The following is an 18,314-nucleotide window of genomic DNA, read 5'->3' on the forward strand; positions in this document are numbered from 1 at the left end:
CTCCCCATGCTCCCAGGCTAGCTGTGTGACCACAACACGTCACTCAGCCACCTCTAACCTGTTTCCTTACCTGCCAGAACAGGGCTAGTTCTTGGCTTATGTATTCCACTGTGCTGTGAAGAAATGAAACAAGATAGTGTTTGTACGAATGGTTTGAGGAAGTATTACAAAAGCGTAAGGAAGACCAGCACTGCAGTTCTCAAGGCTTGCTGAGGACTGAACGTTGGTGTCAGAACTGGAAGGCCATGTCTTCTAAAACCGACCAGCACGGAAGCTGCTGGAGGACCCATTTGAGGGTCGCCGACAGGGTGAGACCCCCGGTGATTCTTGCTGGAGGTCCTTCCCGAGCGGTCGTGGCCTCTTGTGGCAATAGAGTGACCCAGATGCTGCAGCCTGGCGGCTCCATCTCTGGTTTCAGTGCAGGTTTATTTCAGTTTTATATTTTATTCCAGGCAAGTGCTTATTACATGGATAGTATTCATGTCTCAATACCTAAAGTCTTGGAGCATGAACAGCCACTAGAATACAGTTCAATAGTAAAAATACAATATGTACAAAATTAGGGTTTTTTGTAGGTTTTTTTTTTTTTTTTCCCACACAGCAGATGTATCCAAACACATAAAAATCTCTACAGTCTGGGGTCGCTACAGTTTATATTTCAGGAAACGGAGACACAGTGACCAAGTCCTCACTGTAAACAAGGGCCACCTCTTTGGGGGATGGGGGTGGAACCCTGGGATGGGGGAGAAGCTGTTCCTGGAGAGCAGGGGTTATAGTGACCCCCCAGTTCCCCTCCAGGCACTCCCTGCCCTTCTTTGGCCCCCAAGGAACCAACCTCCCCCTCTCCCCGAGGTAAAAGCTCCCAGCCAGTGAGCCACTCTTAACGTCAAAAAGTAAAACACACATGAGAGGTAAGGTGTGTGTGTGTGTGTATGTGTGTGTGCACGCACGCGTCCCCCAGGCTGGAAGGGCTGGGGAGGGGGAGGGGCAGGCGGTCCCACAGGGTGAGGACAGACGTGGTCCTGACAGCTCTGAGGGGAGATGCCCATGGAAGGGCTGGGTGGTGGCTGCCCTCTCGGGCACACAGCATCACAGCATTCACAAACAACAACAAAAACAACAGCAACAACACCCATCATCACCAATCTGGACATAGTCATTCGGCACTAGATTCGAAGGCCCCCACTGCTAGGGGTGGGGAGGGGCAGGGGCGGTGAGCGGGCGGATGAGGTATCTGTGCAGGCCCCAGAGGCCACTGGGTGACACACTTTCAACTCTGGAATGGCCTCAGGATGCAGGGAGGTGAACAGAGCTTGAAAGGGCAGGCTCCCCAGTGCTTCTCTGACTATTCCCTGGGCACCAGGCCCGTCCAGCTCCCTCTGCTCTTTCAGTTGGTATCACTCAGGGAAAAGCGGAGACTGGTTCCCCAAGAACCAGGGTTGGCAGAAGGTGGCTGCAGGGACAGGAAGGCAGGGAGCTTGTGGGGTGTGAAGCTCCCTATTGGGGGCCTCTAGGATGACCAGAGGCCTTCCCTTTCCCCACCCCAGGCAAGACAAAGGAGACCAGGCCCCTGGGAGGTCTCCAAGACTAGGAAAGAACTGAAAGGGACCTCTGCCAGCCTCCTCAGTTTCCTGTAGGTTGCTCCCCTTGCTCGTCAAAGCAAACTTCACACCTACGGACACTGGCTTCCTTTCCCCATGCTGAAAGGCCACCATGTGCGTCCAGGTGGGGAGGCGAGTGTGCACATGTGTACAACTGTGTGTCTAACACAAGGTCACTTGTAATAAATACCCACATAAAAAGAGAAGCCAAAGCAGTGGGCAGAGGCAAAGGCAGGGAAAGAAGCAGGCCTTGCACAAAGGCCCCCTCACTACCCACCCCAAGCTCAGCCTTGCCCTAGATCCAACTTAAGGACCTTCCTCAGAGGAAGGCTGTGGCACACTCAGAAGAGCCCACTGGAGAAAAGCTGATGTTCAGGGGAAAGAGATGATGCCAAAGACAAATCAGTTGGGGGCACAAGCAGCAGTCCTCCTCCCTGCTCTACAGGTCCCCCCAGGGCATCAGGGACGCGGGGAGGGGGGGTGATGCTGGGGATTTGGCTCAGGCCTTGGATTTGGACTTCCTAAGACCCAGACCAGAGGCTACAGGAGGAGACACTCCAGCATACACCCCTCAGGGGCGCGCATGGCTCTGAGCAGAGGCCAGGGAACTGGGACAGCAGAAGTGACCGCACCCCAGCCCCTCTGCTTTTGGGAAGCTAAGAGCCAGGCCCAGGGCTGGGGACAGAGATCCAGAGCAGCTCTCTCCTCAGTCCAGCCCCAGGCCAGCGGTGGGGTGGGTGTGGGGGCAGGACGGCCAAGCCATTCGTTCCCACCCTCCACCCTCAGCCTACCCTCCTGAGGTCAGGAGCCCAGTGGCAAGGACTGGGGGCAGGGGAGGCTCAGGGAGCTCAGCAACAGCATGGGATGAGTTGCTGGTAGAGACTCCTCTTAACTAGTTTCTGTGGTAACAAATCAGTGACTACGACTGGGTTGGAGAGTCCCAGGCTGGGGTGCTCAACTGTCAGGATGGGACCACACAGCCGCTGTGTCCTAGGATCTGTCATCTGTACTCGGAGCAGAGCCCCCCAGGCACCCAGCTCCCCAGCTCCCTGGGCCAAGTTGCTTCAGTCCTGCTCCCTCCCCCCTTCCCCTCTGAGGGCCTGGGAAGAGAAGGCTGAGGCTAAGGACAGAGGGAGCTCGGCCACCTCATCAGCCAGAGCAGTAGCAGCAGCAGCAGCACAGGAAGGCAGGCAGAGCGGGGAAGTCGGGAGAACACAACAGCCACATCGCACGGGGTTGCAGGGTACAAAGTGGGGAGGCAGGAACGGCACTGGAGCTGGCACCAGGCCAGACAGAGTGGCACATTCACAAGAGTGTCTCATCACTTGATCAAGTCCTAGTGCAGTGGGGGTAACCCCCTGCCCTGTGCCCAGCTCCCTGGGGTGGCCCTCCCTCCCCTGGCTCAGAGTCTCTGCACCTCCTTCCCCTAGGAGGCCTGGGGGTGGGTGTGTGTGGGGGGGTCGGGCCTGGGCCTGGCTGGAATGTGTGGAGCTGGTGGGTGGGAGAGCGGGGGACGGGCCCCCTCCCTGCCCCCACTGGGGGCCTCTGAGTGGCCTCCTCCTCAAGCCAGTTTGAGCGTGCTGACTGGGAAGGAGGGCATGGTGACCATAGTCACAGGGTTGAGCACTGTCTGGCCCACCAGCTGGGGGTGGTGTACCACCTGAGCCCCCACAGCTGGCTTCGCCATGACAGTGGCCGGGGGCCCCAGCCCAGCTGTGCCATTCACTTGCTGGTGTGAGAGGGTGTGGGCAATGTGGCTCACCGCCACAGGCTGGCTCACCGCCACGGGCTGCGGATACAGGGGCAGCTGGGAGCCGAGGTGGGCCACGTGGTTGAGGGTGGCAGGGTGCACGGTGATGTGGCCGATGGGGGGTGTGGCGGGGGCCAGCTGCACAGCAGGGCTGGGGGCCGAGGGGGCGATGTGGGCGATGTGCTTGCCGCCTGGCCCCTGGAGAACGTGGTTCACAGTCTGGATGACTGAGGCGTGGGTGGTGGCTGTGTGGGCGATGACCGTGGAGCCCCCGCCAGCTGCTGCCACTAGATGGGCTGGAGCCGGCACCAGCGTCTGGGCAGGGGCAGCCGCTGGGGGAGGAGGGGCCGGCAGTGGTGTCTTCTGTGGTGGCGGTGGCTGCTGCCCAGGCAGGTGGACGGGAGACAGGGCCACAGGCTGGGGGTGGGGGTGTGGATGGGGAGGCAGAGGTGCAGGGGCAGCGCTGGGCGGGGGCTTCGGCAGCTCCGGGTGGGGGCGATGATTCAGTTTAGGTGGGCCCAGGCCAGCCTGGTCCTCCTCCATATCCTCGTCTATGTTGTCCTCACCCTCTGTCGGGGGACAGAGGGACAGGGACAGGTTAGAAAGGGTGGGGAAACAAGAGGCCGGAGCAGTAAATGCCCCCAGGGTCTGGGGACAGGGAGCTGGGGGGCAAGGGCCTGGCCAGGGAGGGGCGGGAGGGTGCTCACCAGAGGCCGTGGAGGTGGAGGCCTGGTCGTCCTCGGGCTGGCCAGTCTGCCGGAGCACACGGTCGATCTCCAGCACGTCCATCCACTGGCTCAGCTCATGCTTGAGCTCTGTCAACCGCTGCTGGGTAGCAATCTTCTCCCTCGCCAGCCGCTCCATCTCATGCTCGTATTCCTTCTCCTTCCTCTTCAGAGACTGGAGAACAAGGCAAGGACCCGAAGCATACCCTGAGCAGGAGCTCTAAGGCATCCAGTACTGCCAACCGCTCCCCTGGGGCACCCTGCTCTCAAGGTCCCTCAGCCCCCAGTGGTAGGCCCGCAGGGAGGGGGCTGCTGGAGACCACAGCTGCCCCTGCTTCTTGGCCAGGCCCCAGGGTGGGGGGGCCCATGTCCTGTGGACTGCAGGCGCTCTAGCAGGCACCACTGACAGAAAGCACAGATGCAGGTCAGCTCCCCGACCCCAGGATAAACGCCCTCCCCTCCACCCTCCCCGAAGCCTCCTCCCTCCATCCTGTGGGGGACAGAAGGGGAAACAGACTTCTTGGTGCTGCTCAAGGCACCACTCATACCACGCTGTTGGTCACCGAGCCACAAGCTACCCTCCTTGGAACTCATTCCCCAAAGAACCCCACACGATCGTGCCCTCCTCTTCACAGCATCATCTCCTAGTCTCCTCCATTTCAGTATCCCTGAGCATGCCCCTGAGACTTTGTGGCACACCGACCCCTCCCCCTGCACTTGGACCCCCTGCATTTCTTCCCAACCTGCCTCCATTTCCTTCATCCCAGGCAGCTGCTGGCTCTGCCCCCTCGCCCGGCCCGCCATGGGGTACTCCCCATGGTGCCTCCCTGGGCTGTTTCTCAACAACGTGGTTTCACTGCCCGCAGCCCTCTGGGCTACTGACCGACCCCCAAACCCTGGAATGTGCCCCCCACCTTCCACACCTGTAGCTGAGTTGCACTGACCGATGAACAACCGCTCCACAGCACCTCTCACACTGAGCACTGCCGCCACCTCCACCACAGGGTCCGGGCTGGCCCTGTCCCATGACCTGGAGGTACCCACCTCACTAAGAACACCAGAAGGGAATGCCCTTGGCCATGGGACCCCTAGCTGCTTCAGCCCCTCCAGGCGCACAGGCAGCTGGGGACCCTCACACAGGCCATGCCTCACCTATCAGAAGGATCCCCAGTTTCCCCTCACATGAGAGACTTCTCTGCAGCTCCAAAAGGCCAGCCTGTGTCCTTCACCTCAGCTCCCGTCCTCTGTGACCTCCTGACTCTGACGCTTTATTAAACGGACACCTCGAAGTCTCGTAGGCCTCCCCACTGCCAGCTTCTCCTTGGCCCAGGCATGTCAGGAGTGCTGGGGCCACCAAACATGGCCACTCTTGCCCTACAGCATCCTGGAATCTGGGAACCCACGCTGCTCCTGAGCTCCTCTGGGCTTCCAAGGCTTGCTGGCCACACAGGTGCAGAACCCACCAACCCTGCACACACCAAACTATCCAGCTAGTCTCGGTTTTCCTCTCTGAACCCTCTCACACACACAGACCCTTTCTCACCTCTCTGCCTCTTATCTGCTTGAACTCCAAGCCCACACCTGAGCACTGAATAAGACATCAGTACTTAATCACAAACTAAAATCATCCCTAAAAACTTCCTGTTTTGTCTTTCCACCTCACCTGTCCTATGCTGTGAGTAAAAGCCAAGACTACTCCATAATTAGCTTTTTTCCCTTGACCCTACCAGCAGCCCGGACAGAACTATGCATATCTTAGCCCCAGGGAAATGATCTGTGAGGATGTGAGCCTGTGGATTCCCACCTCTATCCTGTCCCTCTCCTTTATCACAGGAGAATCAGTCATCCATCACACCGAGTTTCCCTGGACTCCATTTACTACGAGTAGAGCAGCCTTCCTGGCTGTTCAGTTGCCCCTCCTGGGTATGGCAAGATCCTCGACTTCACCCACTCCCTCCAGTATCTCCAAACTCTTTGTATTTCTGACCTCACCACTCAAAGATGCCTCCAACCATTACTGCTCCAACACATAACCCAGATAGAACCTTACTCTGTTCTGGCCTGAAACCCGGTGGCTTTACAGTTCGGCCAGCAGCCCTGGGCCACACACAGCCTCCTCTGCATCCTGGCTTTTGAGATTTAACCTGCTTCTCTCCACAGTTCTGCCAGAAAGTCCCTCCCTTACACACACACACATCTGGCTTCTCACCTGGCTCTACCCTGAGAGGCCTGTGCTGGACATGCCATCAGATGAGACCATACCAGTGATAGGGCCTGTGGTGAGTCAGCTCTCACTTGAACCTGGCTGCTGGGGGCTGGAAGTGGCTGTCCTAAACTTTACACAGGGAGAGCAGATTTCTGGCTCTGGGAGGAACTCAGAGGTCAAGACCTCTTTTTCTTAACCAGCCCAGTTCTCCACAAGCCTAGAGGCCCCTGGAGAGTTTCCCCAGATTCTAGCTTTGTCCACACTGCTTCATTTTAAACACATTTCCTAAGACTGCCTGGATGCATAGTTTGGTACCTGCCTACTCCTCTTCCTGTTTTCCTCCACTTCACAGTGGCTTGCTTCAGATCCCATAAGCACCTCCAAGCCACCCTGAGTTGGCCGGGGTGACAGCCTGCCCATCTCAGCACACACCCAGGGCCTTGAGTCTACACAGCTAATGTGGTCTCTCTGCTATTTCACTCCCAGCTAGTGCCCTGCTGTCCCCATCTCTCCATGGCAACCTTCGTGACCACCTTTAACTTCCAAAACTGCATTCTGTTCCCCAGGGCTGGAGAAACTTCGGAGAAGGCATTGGGCCTTCTGCCCTCTGCTTTGCCTAGGTCATCCTGAAATCTTCAGGTCCCAGCTTGAATGCCCCTTCCTCAAGCTACAACTTCCCTCACTCCCTAGAACAGATTCTGTGACCCCTGTCCCTACTACATCCTCATGGCACAGTCCTTTGTTTCTCCTCTGCCATCAACACCAAACACGTGACTAACGTATGAAGACAGAGACCCACACTTTTTTCTTTGCTCCCTGCTTTACTCTCAAAATCAGACAGAGCTGTCCAAAGCACCTAAATGAATAAATGAGTGAGGTTAAGGATTTAGAAGGCCTTGTCAGTTTTCTATTTCTGCCTCTGTTGCCAGCCCCAGTACAAGTATCTCTTACGAACAGCCTGGGTACACCTCGCTGCCTACTCAGCCTAGACCCAAGTCTGCTACCTGTCTATAAAGTGGAATGTGCTATTCCATCCTTCCCCTGTCTTAGTAATTGCGATTAAGTTAGTATTTAGAGCGCGAATCCTCCTAACATCCCCAAGAGGAAGATACTATTTTTTTTTATTTCGCAAAATGGCAGTACAGAAGAAACTGATATTCACAGAAAACGTCACAGCATTTGGACAAGGATTTGCTCCTAGGTCATGTGACTGTGAATGACTGAAGAACCCGTAATATTCTCAACACCCAAGTTCTATAAAAACATGTCAGAAGTAGGCCTCCTGGGGACCCTCCAATCCCCGCTCCTCGGGCCCCTCCTCCTCCGAGGCCAGACCGGCCGAAAACGAGGCCCCTCCCCTCCCGGAGCACGCGCGCACCCACGCGGACTCGGCTTTGCAGCGTCACTCCGAGCCCGCGGCACCCCACCGATCGGCGCGCGGGAGCCCCGCCCCCACCCCGGCCCTGCCAATCCCCGAGCCCGGCTCCACCCCTCTCGGGTGCCGGGAAGCTGCCTGGAGGCCCGCCAGCCACGCCTCCTCGCCTGCAGGGCGGGCGGAAGGGCGCGCGTTCGCCGGAGGCCGGGAGGGAGCCGCCGGCTGGGAGCAGTGGCGTAACAGCGCCTCCGCCCCCCGAACGAGTCAGGCTCCGGTTACCTCAGGGCTGTGACCCCGCAGTCTTGGCTGGGGGTGGGGTAGGGGGTGGGTGACGCCTCTGGCTCATAGTTCGGTCGGACCCCAGACCACGGGACCTTTGACGCTGCCCGGCTCCCCCTCACCCCCGCCCCCAGGTGCCCTAGTGCGCCGGCAGAGGGACCCCAAGCTGCCCCCGCCCCCACCCCGCGCGGGCTGGGAGCTCTAAGTCCCTCCCACTCCCCAACGGCTCGGTTCCGACTCAGTCTCCGCGGCAGCCAAGCGTGGCCACCCGCCCCACCCCCACAGCCTCCTTCCCGGCACGCGGAACCCTCGGCCGGTTTCCAAGGAAACCGAAACACGGGGCCGTCATGGCAACTGTCTTATCTGGCGGGAGCCCCCCCCCCCCACCGTACAGCGGAGAGAAGCCAGTGCCCAAAGGGGGTTGGGGCACACGGCCAGGAGGGCCTCCTGAAAAGAAGCTTTTAAAAACCCAAACAGGAGGAGAGCGTAATTTTTTAAAGGTTCGGTGACCCCATGACTGCTTTGGTCACCCAGAACCACCACATTTCCCCAGCCTCCAGGTTTAACCCCCCAAATCCAGTCGTGGCACCTCAACGCTCTCACTGAAGGATCGTAATCATTCTGGGGTCAGAGTCGGGGTGGGGGGGAGGCTCAGCGGCGCGCCACCGTCTGCAAGCAGCCACGCCCAGGGGACTCCCCACCCCTCCGCGAGCGACATACTCTCGGGCTGTCCGCGTTCCCGCCCAGGCACTGCGTACGGGGTGGAGGCGCCGGGGCCGCTCCACGCCCTTCTCACTCGCGGGCACACTAACCGCGCCGGACGCTAACGCGGACCCCAGCGCCTGGTCTCAAAACTGAGCTGCGGGGGTGGTGCAGATGGTGGTGGTCCGTGGGGTGGCCCCGCAGGGATAGGGGGACAGGGGAACGCCGCGGCCGCCCTCCCCCGCGCACGCGCGCCGGTTCCCCCGCCCCCTCGCGGGCGGGGAGCCCCGCTGACGTCAGCCGAACCATGTGCTCAGCGCCCGCGTGGAGGCGGGCGGGGGAGCCGGAGAGGGAGCGAGGGCGGGGCGGGGCCGCGGCTAGGGGAAGAGGGCGGGCGGGAGTGGGGAGGAAGCTGGCGCCGCGGCCACCGCCCGCCCTCCTCTCGGCGGTGCTTCCCTCCCCCATACCTGGATGTACCGCAGCGCCGTCCGCAGCACACTCAGATTCGACGTCTTCTTGTCGTCCACGTTGGGGATGTTGCGCTTTAGGGTCTCAAAGCATTCCTTCAGATGGGCCCTCCTGGGGAGAGGGAGTGGCGCTGGTTAGCCAGCACCTGGGGGATGGGGGTGGAGAGGAAGGCCCCAGGAGAGCTTGGGGGACCAAGGGTGGGAGCAGTCCCCACGGGGGGCGGGTCGGGCCCAGAGATACACAAGCAAGCACACACACCTGTTCTTCTCCAATTTGTTGTGTACTTCTCTGGTTCCGATCCTGAAACCCAGACAGACAGGAAGGAGGTTCAGGGAGGAGGACCCAATTCGGTGGCCTTCCTGCCCCCACTCCCCAAATGCCACAAGCGGTTTGCTCCCCAGATTCTCCGTACAAAGCTGCCATGGGAGACATTCCCCCTGCACGGAGGTGGATATACCCCCTGGAGGGCACATGTATGCTCATAATTCACAATCCCTTTAACCCTCCATCCTGCTCTTGTCCACCTGTGAGGAGACAAGAGGGTGTCCTGGGGCTCACAGAAATAGCCAATTGGCCCCAGCCCTCACCCAAGAGATCTCCAATCCAATACTCTGTCCAAAGGCCTGGCAATGCCATCGGCCCATCCTTGAGGGTGTCAGAGAACAAAGAAGCCTGACAACAACAGACACCCATGACCATTCCCCACTCTCTGGGTGTGGATAGACACAGGCACAGTGAGAACTGTCCAAATACAGCAGGGTACTTCTCAGCTGGGGAGGTAGGATAACGCTTTGAAGGATGAGTTTAGGAGGGGGGGCTACTTTCTCCTGCACACACTGCCCAGAATGTGGGCAATTCTCCATCCCACCGGTCCCGACTCGGCTACACCTCACTCACCCCCCAGGCCTCTTCTTCTGTTCGTTGGATTTGACTTCTTCCGCTGGTGCCAACTTCAGGGTCCCAAGAGTGGGTGGGGGTGGCTGCTGGGGGGCCAGCTGGGGCTGAACTCCAGGGTGAGGTGCTATGGTCAGGATGGGTGTGGGGAGGGGCTGCAAAGGCTTGGGACTGCCAGTGGATGCAAGGGTGGTCTTGGAGTCTGGCAGCAGGGGAGTGGGATTGGGCACCTGTGGCCTAGTGGGCAAGGGAGCAGACTCCTTAATGCTGAGTCCAGGGGTGCTAACCAGGGCTGGCTGGCGAGGTGCCAGAGGCAAAGGCTGGGCTGCAGGAGGCAGTGGTGGGGGCGGGGGCAGGGGCTGAGGAGAGTTGGTCACTACTGGAATAGGAATGACAGTCAGTGGTGTGGGGGTGGCAAGTGGGGGTGGGGGTGCTGGAGGGGGTGCTGGTGGGGACAGAGGTAGGGGTGGTGCTTCAATGCGGGGCTCCTCCACAGGCAGGGCATGGGCCAGCCTGGCCAGGCTGCTGGCCTTCTTCTGCTCCTGCTCCCTCTCCCGCTCCAAGCGAAGCCGCTCCTGCTCCTCTACGCAGAGAGAACACAAGGGGTTTCTCAGTAGGCCAACAGTCCTGGGCTTTGGCTTCTGAAATCTTCCAACCACAAAGTATCCCCTGACCCTGTCCCAGTCAGTGCTCAGGGACATGCCTGCTCAGCCTGAGACACCACAAATGCCCATCCACACCCAGCTAGGCATGGGGGCTAAGTGCTGGGGGCATGGCAGTGAACAGTGAAAAGAGGCCTGGTCTCTGCCTTTGGGGAGCCCAAGACCTAGGGGATGAGAGGAAGGACAAGTAACAGAATAATCCATGCTAGGAGAGGAGAAGGGTGGTAGAAGGACAGAGCAGGAGCTGTCAGATGGGATGCTGGAAGCCTGGCCACCTGAAGGTTAAGGAGTTAGTGGAGCAGGGAAATTCAGGAACAACAAGGCTGAGGTGCATGGGATTATAGGTATGGTGGGCAGGAGAGAGGCCAGTCAGCGAAAGACCTCACCAGCCACCACAGGAGAATGTAGGAGAGGCCAACAGAGCACAACTTTTGGGGAAGGTATTCAACAGTATTTACCAAGTACCTTCCAGAAGGCAGGCAGCATCTTCATATCAAGATGAAATAAATGAGCTCAGAGGAGTAAAGTGATTTGTTGAGGATCACAGAGCAAGTAACAGGTAAACTGGAACCAGACCCAGCCACCTGGCGGATGCCCATACCTGCTGTGTTAGCACATGCTCACTAGATGTCTGTACACACACACACCCGCCCCATCTGAATCCTCATGGAAGTCCATGCCACAGGCAGGGCAGGGACATCACCTTCAGTTCACACATGAGGACATCAGGCCCAGGAGTCCCAGGCCAGGTCCCAGTGTCTGGTTTCCTCAGAGACCACACAAAACCCATTCAGTCCTTCTCTGCCTTTTGTGGTGCTAGAACTCATGGGTCCCAAATCCCTCACCCTGGCTGTTCCCACCACCAGCAGCAGAAAGGGAAGAAAGGGAAAGGGAAGAGGCAGACCGAAAGGAAAAGAAAGCAGCCTCACACCTGTCCCTTCAGCATCCCCATGGCCAGCCCTGCTTCAAGGTGAGGCCTACTCAAGGGGCTGGCTGCCACCAGGGGAAGGGAAGGGCCCTTCCTGAGCCACAAGTACCTCCCCACCTCCACCCTGCCGGGGCTGGCCAGGCCCCACCAATCCGGTTCCCTGACTACAGGGCTGGGCAGGGTCTCTGGAGAGCAGCCGTAGCCCCCCAGGCCAGAGTGCAGGCAGGTCAACCAGCCCTTCTGCGGTTTGGGGACTGGCCACACAGCAGACTAATTGGGCTGACAGCAGGAGCTGGAAGACACGCCCCAAACATACCACGCCACAAGGGGTGGGGCTGGAGGACCAGGTAAACTAAGAGCCCCCAATAGAGGAGGGAATCAACCCCTCCAATGGTCTCTGGGGCTGAGGGCCCTCAGGCCCACCAACAAGGTGGGCACAAGCCAGGCCTGCTCCAAGCTCCTCCCTCCCGCAGGGGGGCAGGGGAGAAGGGGCCAGAGGAGGAAGTAGAGCAAGGTTGTGAGAGGGGAAGCACTCAGCGGTCTCCCAGCAGCACAGGCCTCTTCCGTAGCTCCCCTGCCCTTCAGAAAGGGGAGCTGCCAGGCCTGCTCCAATGAGGGCTCTCCCAGGCCTTTCCGGCTGGCACTGGCTTATGTTACAGCCCCAGAGAAAACCAGCTTTCTGCATTCCAGCTTCCCAGAGACCACACTAGCAGAGAAGTCTGTGGAGAGTTCCACCTACTAGCTACCTAGTCCATCCCCCATACTGCTCCCCACCTCCTCCCACCCCATCCCCTTCAGCTGATACAATACAGCCCACCTTCATTCCTTTGGGCCACGACCCAAATTCCTTCATTGGCTTTGGGACCAGGGTTACACTTTCCCATTAGCAGTGCGACAGAGAGGGCCCCAAGCCCCAAAGACAGGTGCCCTGGTAATCTAGACTGAAAGTAAACCTCATATTCCCCATGTTTTAAAGCAACTCCACAGCTCATCCAGGAGATGGCAACCACCTTCTCACCTACCCTCTCTCTTCCAGGGTCAGGCAGGTATGCCTCACGGGTGCCAGGAGGGACCCAGGTGAATGGCCAAGCTGTATCACACCTGGATCAGCATGGAAAGTCTTGACTGGTGGTGAAGAGGGGGTGTCCTGGGCCAGATTCAGCCCACCAAAGCTTCCTGCCTCCTCCCCACCCAGCAGCGACCCTCTTCCTATGCCCTGGGGAGGGGGAAACAAAAGGGGGGGAGCAAACTGGCAGTCACTCAGGGACTCCCTCAGGAACAAAACAGATTCAGTCTCTGTGAAATAACCCTGTGCTGCACTCAGGGGTGCACTCCCTCTCCCATTCCCAAATATGCACACGAGGGGGCCCCAGAGAATTCAGCATGACACATCTGGGGTGATTCAGGGGCCACAGTCAACACTAGGTAGCCTCCACTGTTCAGGGGGAGTTCTCCCCTTCTTCAGGCCAACAGGGAACTTGTGGATACAGCAGCCCCTCACCCCCCACCTGCCATATGACTAGGTCAGGTAGAAGAGGGTCGGTCCCATTTGAGCCACCTCCATGAATGCTGGAAATGACTTCAATGCTGCTGACCACTTCTTCCCTCTCCCACATGCATGTGTGCACACATCCTCCCACACATCCACCCTTAAAATTGAAATGGGGCATGGACAAGAGAATCCCTGTTCAGAGCTGCTCATCAGGTCAGCAGGTCCACACACGACCTCTTCTCTCCCACCATCCCCATCCCAAGTTAGAGGACAGAACCTCAAGGAGGAGGAAGAAATGAATTTGAGGCTGCGGCTAGGTCTAGCCATGTGTGCACGTAGGCTTTTGGAGTCCATCTGGATTTGCAACACCCATTCCCTAAGAACTCCTGGCCCCAACAAGAAGAAACTGTGACCACTCAGTTAAACAGGGCCTCTACTCAGCTCCCTGCCCCCAGTTCTCACCACCTGGGGGAGGGGCAGGGCTCTGCAACTTCTTAGGAGGGAATCATTCCCAGGCTCCTCCACAGTGTTGCACACATCATTCCCGTCGTCCTTACTGCCAGCTCTGGACTTAGTATTTTGGAAAGGGTGGGGGAGATGGCAGTGGGGGCGGGGTGGGCTTCTCCCCTTCCCCATAAAACCAATCAGCCTGAGGGCAAACTGAAGGTGAAGTGAGTGCTCTCTTGGGGAAAAAGCAGGGTCAATCCTGTTCACCTCTAGCACAGTGCCTGAGAGGACACAATAGGTACCCCTCAAATGCACTGTGTTGATGGTGGCAGCAGGTGACTCAAATCTCTCCAGTTCTTGTCCACGCACCCCCTCCCCTCGCCCACTTGCTGCGTCCGCAAACGGGACATTCTCCGTCACAACCAGCACTGCCCAGGGCCTGACCCTGCTGGGGACCCCGGAGATAAGGAGGAGGGGCACGCGGGCTGAGGTCCCGGCCCATCAATCTCGCAAAATCTAAGCATCTCACTCTCACAGATCTCGAGTGACTCCTGACCTTGAGAGGCCGGTCGCCCTACTAGGCCGGGCGGACCCGCCGCTCCCCCGCCCCTGGCCCGCTGCCGCTCCCCCCACCCCACCCTCTCCGCCGCCGCGGCAAAAGCTGCAGGGCGCGCGCGCACACAACACACACTACTACCTCCAGCATGACTCATCATTGAAGCAACAATAGGCAGAGAGAAAGGAAAGGAGGGCGAAGCACTCTCTTCACCACAACGAACCCGTCAGGAGGAGGGGAGGGGAGGCTGGAAGGGACAGGAGTCCCCGGATATCGTACACACACCGATCCAGGGCCGAGGGCCTCTCAATGGTCCGAAAAACGGAGGTCTTTCCCTCCAACCCCTAACCCTGCAACACCATGAAGCTGGGGACCACCGACAGGGCGGGTGGGACTGGAAGCATCTGAAATCCTCGTTTCCTAAAGAGGGAACGCCAAAGTTTGCCCCTTCTCCGCCTGGCTCATTCCACAATGTGACTAGGGGTACTGCCAGGAGGTCCTGGTGAGAACGTTCCCCCAAACGTCAATGGGAGTATGTGAGCTCTAAATGTCCTGTCACCCTGCGATTCAGAGGGCTTCCCTCGCCCCAGGATCAAGAACAGGAGTTTGGGGCAAGAACCCGCAGGTGAGCTCGGCGGCTCCTCCTCCCAGTACACAGGCTCTCCCTGGGAGGTGCCCGGCGGCCGGAGCCAGGGCCCAACCCCGCGCAAGGCCACTCGCCAGCCCCGCCCTGGCCCCGCCCCCGGCCGAGCGCGAGGCAGCTGGGAGGGGCCGGGCCGCTCAGTCCCCAGCGGGAGTGTCCCCCGTGCACGTGGTCGGAGGCGGGGCCCGTCCACGTCACCACCCGGTGTAACCAACGGGCTTGGAACGCAGGCACACGCAACATTCCAGCCGAGAGCGGGTTTGGAACGCGCAGACACGCCACATTCCACACCGGCTAAAGTGGGGCGCAGCAAGGGGGGCCCGGGGACTGCCCCCAGCGACCTGCGGGCCGTTTCGCAGACACCCAATCCTCCCAGCTCTCACCCAAACCCCTGAAGCGCGACCCAGCCCAGGCTTGGGAGGCGGGGTCAGGCGGGGCTGGCCAGGATCATAAGACACGCGATGTCATTTCATTCTGCAAAGGCCGCCTCCGCCCCAAGCGGCGCGTACATCGGCCGGGAGCGCCCCCCGCACCCTCCCCACAGGGCCAGGGAAGCCGGGGAGCTGCTCGGCGTAGAGTAATTCCCACCCCCCACTCCGTTACACACACGCCCACTCATGTGCACTATACACTCGCCCGTGTACACGTCCGTTCATCCGCTCTCCTCGAGGCTCGCATCACACATACCCCGTGCACACACGCACGCACACGCGGGTCTGCCACCCCCACGCAACACCATTCCGCACCCCACCCCCCACCGACTCACACATCTTCAGCGCTACCGAGGGCGCCGCTGGCCCACGCGAAAGGAGCCCCCACGAAAGGTGCACACAGGGTGGCAGGCAACTGAGGTGGCGCCCACAGGAGCCGAGTCCCTCTCTGCATGTTAATGAATTCATTAATTAATTTTACTGCCCCCAACACTTCTCCCCGGGCGGCGGCTTTTTGCGGAACCTTGAGCTGCCCGGCTTCGCGGGCAGCCCAGGAAAGCGTCCCGCCCGCGGTTTCGGAGATCAGGGTCGCTCGTCTCCCCTTCCCCGGTGCCCCAGGGGCCCAGCCCGGCCGCTCACCACGTGCTCTCTGTTGTTGCTGCGCTTGCCATTCCAGGAAGCGGGCCGCCTCCAGTAGCGTCTCTATGCTCATCGCGCCGAGAGCTGCCGGGGGCGCGCCGGGGCCGAGACTGCGGCCCGCGAGCGGGGCACAGGTCAGGCTGGCGGGCAGGCAGGAGGGAGGGATCACCTCCGGGGGGCGACAGGGCTGGGCGGCGCAGCGCACTCCGCAAGGAAAAATGGGAGAGCACGGAGAGAAAAAATTAATGTTTCCCAAAATATTTGCAAAATATAATTTGCAAATTTAAAAAATTTTGGTGCAAAAAAACAAAAGGCGGCACTGCCTCCCTCCTTCCCCTCCCTCTCTTTTTCCCCCTCTGATGCCTCCCGCCCCGCGGCCCCCGGGAGTCCCGCCGACAAGAAAAGGCTTTGCAACAAGATGGCGAGGAGGCACCGACACACACAACAAGGGAAGGAGCCGCGCTGCCCCCGGCCGCCGCCCCCGCTACTACACCGGGGCCGCAGCCAAAGCCCGGACCGGAGCCCCCGCCCGCAGGGCCGCGGCGTCTCAGGAAGGGAGGGGCGGGGTGCTGAGCGGGCTTGCCCCGCCCACTAAAGGACGGCGCGCGCACACGTGGCCTGGATGGGGGTGGGAGAATAACCCGCCCCGCTCGCGCCCTGCATTTCCGCTTTCTCTCCTCGCCCCGCCCCGATGGCAAGCCACAAGTTGAGCAAGGGCTGCGTGTTGCGGTCATTCACAACGAAGTGTGTCCTGCTGGAAGAAAAGAGGGGTAGAAAATTTAAGACTTAAGTTAGCTCAAATAAGGATATTCCAGGTCAGGGAAACCTTAGGATGACTTAGAAGACTGGCCTAACCCCTGGGTCTCCGCTCCCTACCCACACGTGACCTAATTCCTGCAACCACCCCGGCTGTCGCAATTCCCCCGGGATCCGCCCGTGGGCGGAGCTGACGGCAGGAGGCTGCCAGAGACAGGCGGAGGGAGCGGAGCGATAATCCGGTTCCTCGTTTTGCCTCCGTTCCTCCCCCCGCAGTGCGTTCGCATCCTATTAGACGACGTCACCGGGCCACGGGCCAATGGGCGGGCAGGACAACACGGCATGGAGCAGCTCCACATGGACACCCCGCGCCGCCAGCCTTCTGTTTAAAGGGCCAGTGTCTAACACGGTCACATTCTTAGGTGCGGATGGGTCCACTCTAAGAACGGAGGGTGAGACGCCGAGAGGAAAATTCTGCAGTTGTGCCGTGGCCTACCCTTTACTTTTCAACACCCTTCCTTCCAAATGAAGTCTCTCTTTTCTACCCCCAAATTCTTCTTTGTCCACGCCTATCTAAGTTGATGCCCCCACAGGCCACCCTTTGCTACGGGGCCTGGGCGGGGGCAGTTAACGCAGGGCGTCCGCGGCCGAGACCAAGGGGGCGGGGCCCAAATCGGGAACAACAACGTGGAGGGCGGAAGCCTGGCCCTGCCAGCCGCTGTGCGGTTGAGGCCGCGGGCGGGGCGGGGGGTCGGGACGCTCTGCCTGGTCTCCACCGCGCTCGCCAAGAGGGCGGGACCCCGGGCTGGCGCTCGCTGCCGCCGCTACTTGAGCTAGTGTTTGGGGCTGCCTGCGGTACGATCATAACATAAAGTTAGACCTTTGTCAGCATAAGTAGTCTCATTTTGCAGATAAGGAAACTGAGGCCCAGACACGAGAGAAGACTTGTCTGAAGTCACTCGGTATGCCAACTGCTGCATGCCCTGGAGGAAGGAGTATTTATCCTTGACCCCATCGACGACTCTTCTGAAGGCAGTTCTGAAACAGGGCAGGGCACCCAATTCGAAAAAAAATCGTGTAGGAATATCAAACTGTCTGCACAGGAAGTTGTCCACTTAATATACTGTAGTCTGGGTCTCCAAAATCTTCACCTGAAACGCTGCTGTTCTGCTTCTTTTGGCACAGGCCACACAAGCCCCACTAGTAGAGTTGGTAGTGGCACAAAGACCGACTGAAGGCACTTTGGTAGCACTCTAACACATGTACAGCTCTGTGGGCCCAATGCCTGCAGTCCTTTGGCCCCTGCGTCCTAGCCTTAAATTCCTTTTTTGCTACCAGTTCAGAATGGGACAATGCCAGCTGGGTTCAGAATCCTGCAGCCTGGGATTCACCATCAAAGCTACAAAGCAAAACGTAATGAGGACAGCTGAGTGGCAGACCATCCTGCCAACCCATCTCTTCCCATCCCATCCCAACCCCACTGTGCCCTTGGAGGGCTATGTTCCTATTTTGGGGTCTAGCTTAGAGGCACAAAAAGCCGGTACAAATGCATGCCTGTTGGCTTTGCTCCCTTCCTTTGAGGGCATAATACATACCAAGGAAAGAAAACCTGCACGGATCTTGGAAATCAAGAACCTAGTGAAGAGAAGGAAGGGGACTGTTTGCCAGCAGCAGTCTACGGAAGGATCTGATCTTCACACATTTGATGCCCTAACATCTGTAACTGAGCAGAGGCCATTACAGACGTCCAGGTGCCACTG

At 59.2% G+C, this 18,314-nt stretch overlaps 1 protein-coding gene across 1 annotated transcript; it reads right to left on the reverse strand.

Moving 5' to 3' along the window:
* Window positions 1-407: 407 nt before the first annotated feature.
* Window positions 408-18,007, reverse strand: MNT (MAX network transcriptional repressor). The gene is made up of 6 exons (XM_004746839.3): window positions 15,799-18,007; window positions 10,004-10,583; window positions 9,365-9,406; window positions 9,106-9,217; window positions 4,059-4,251; window positions 408-3,920 (listed from the first exon to the last, which is right to left on the reverse strand). The coding sequence occupies exons 1-6, from the start codon at window positions 15,869-15,871 to the stop codon at window positions 3,163-3,165; spliced, it is 1,758 nt and encodes a 585-aa protein (XP_004746896.1). The 5' UTR covers window positions 15,872-18,007; the 3' UTR covers window positions 408-3,162.
* Window positions 18,008-18,314: the final 307 nt, after the last annotated feature.

Source organism: Mustela putorius, unplaced genomic scaffold (assembly GCF_011764305.1).
Source record: "Mustela putorius furo isolate JIRA1106 unplaced genomic scaffold, ASM1176430v1.1 tig00003962_pilon_pilon_pilon, whole genome shotgun sequence".
NCBI classification, from domain to species: Eukaryota; Metazoa; Chordata; class Mammalia; order Carnivora; family Mustelidae; genus Mustela; species Mustela putorius.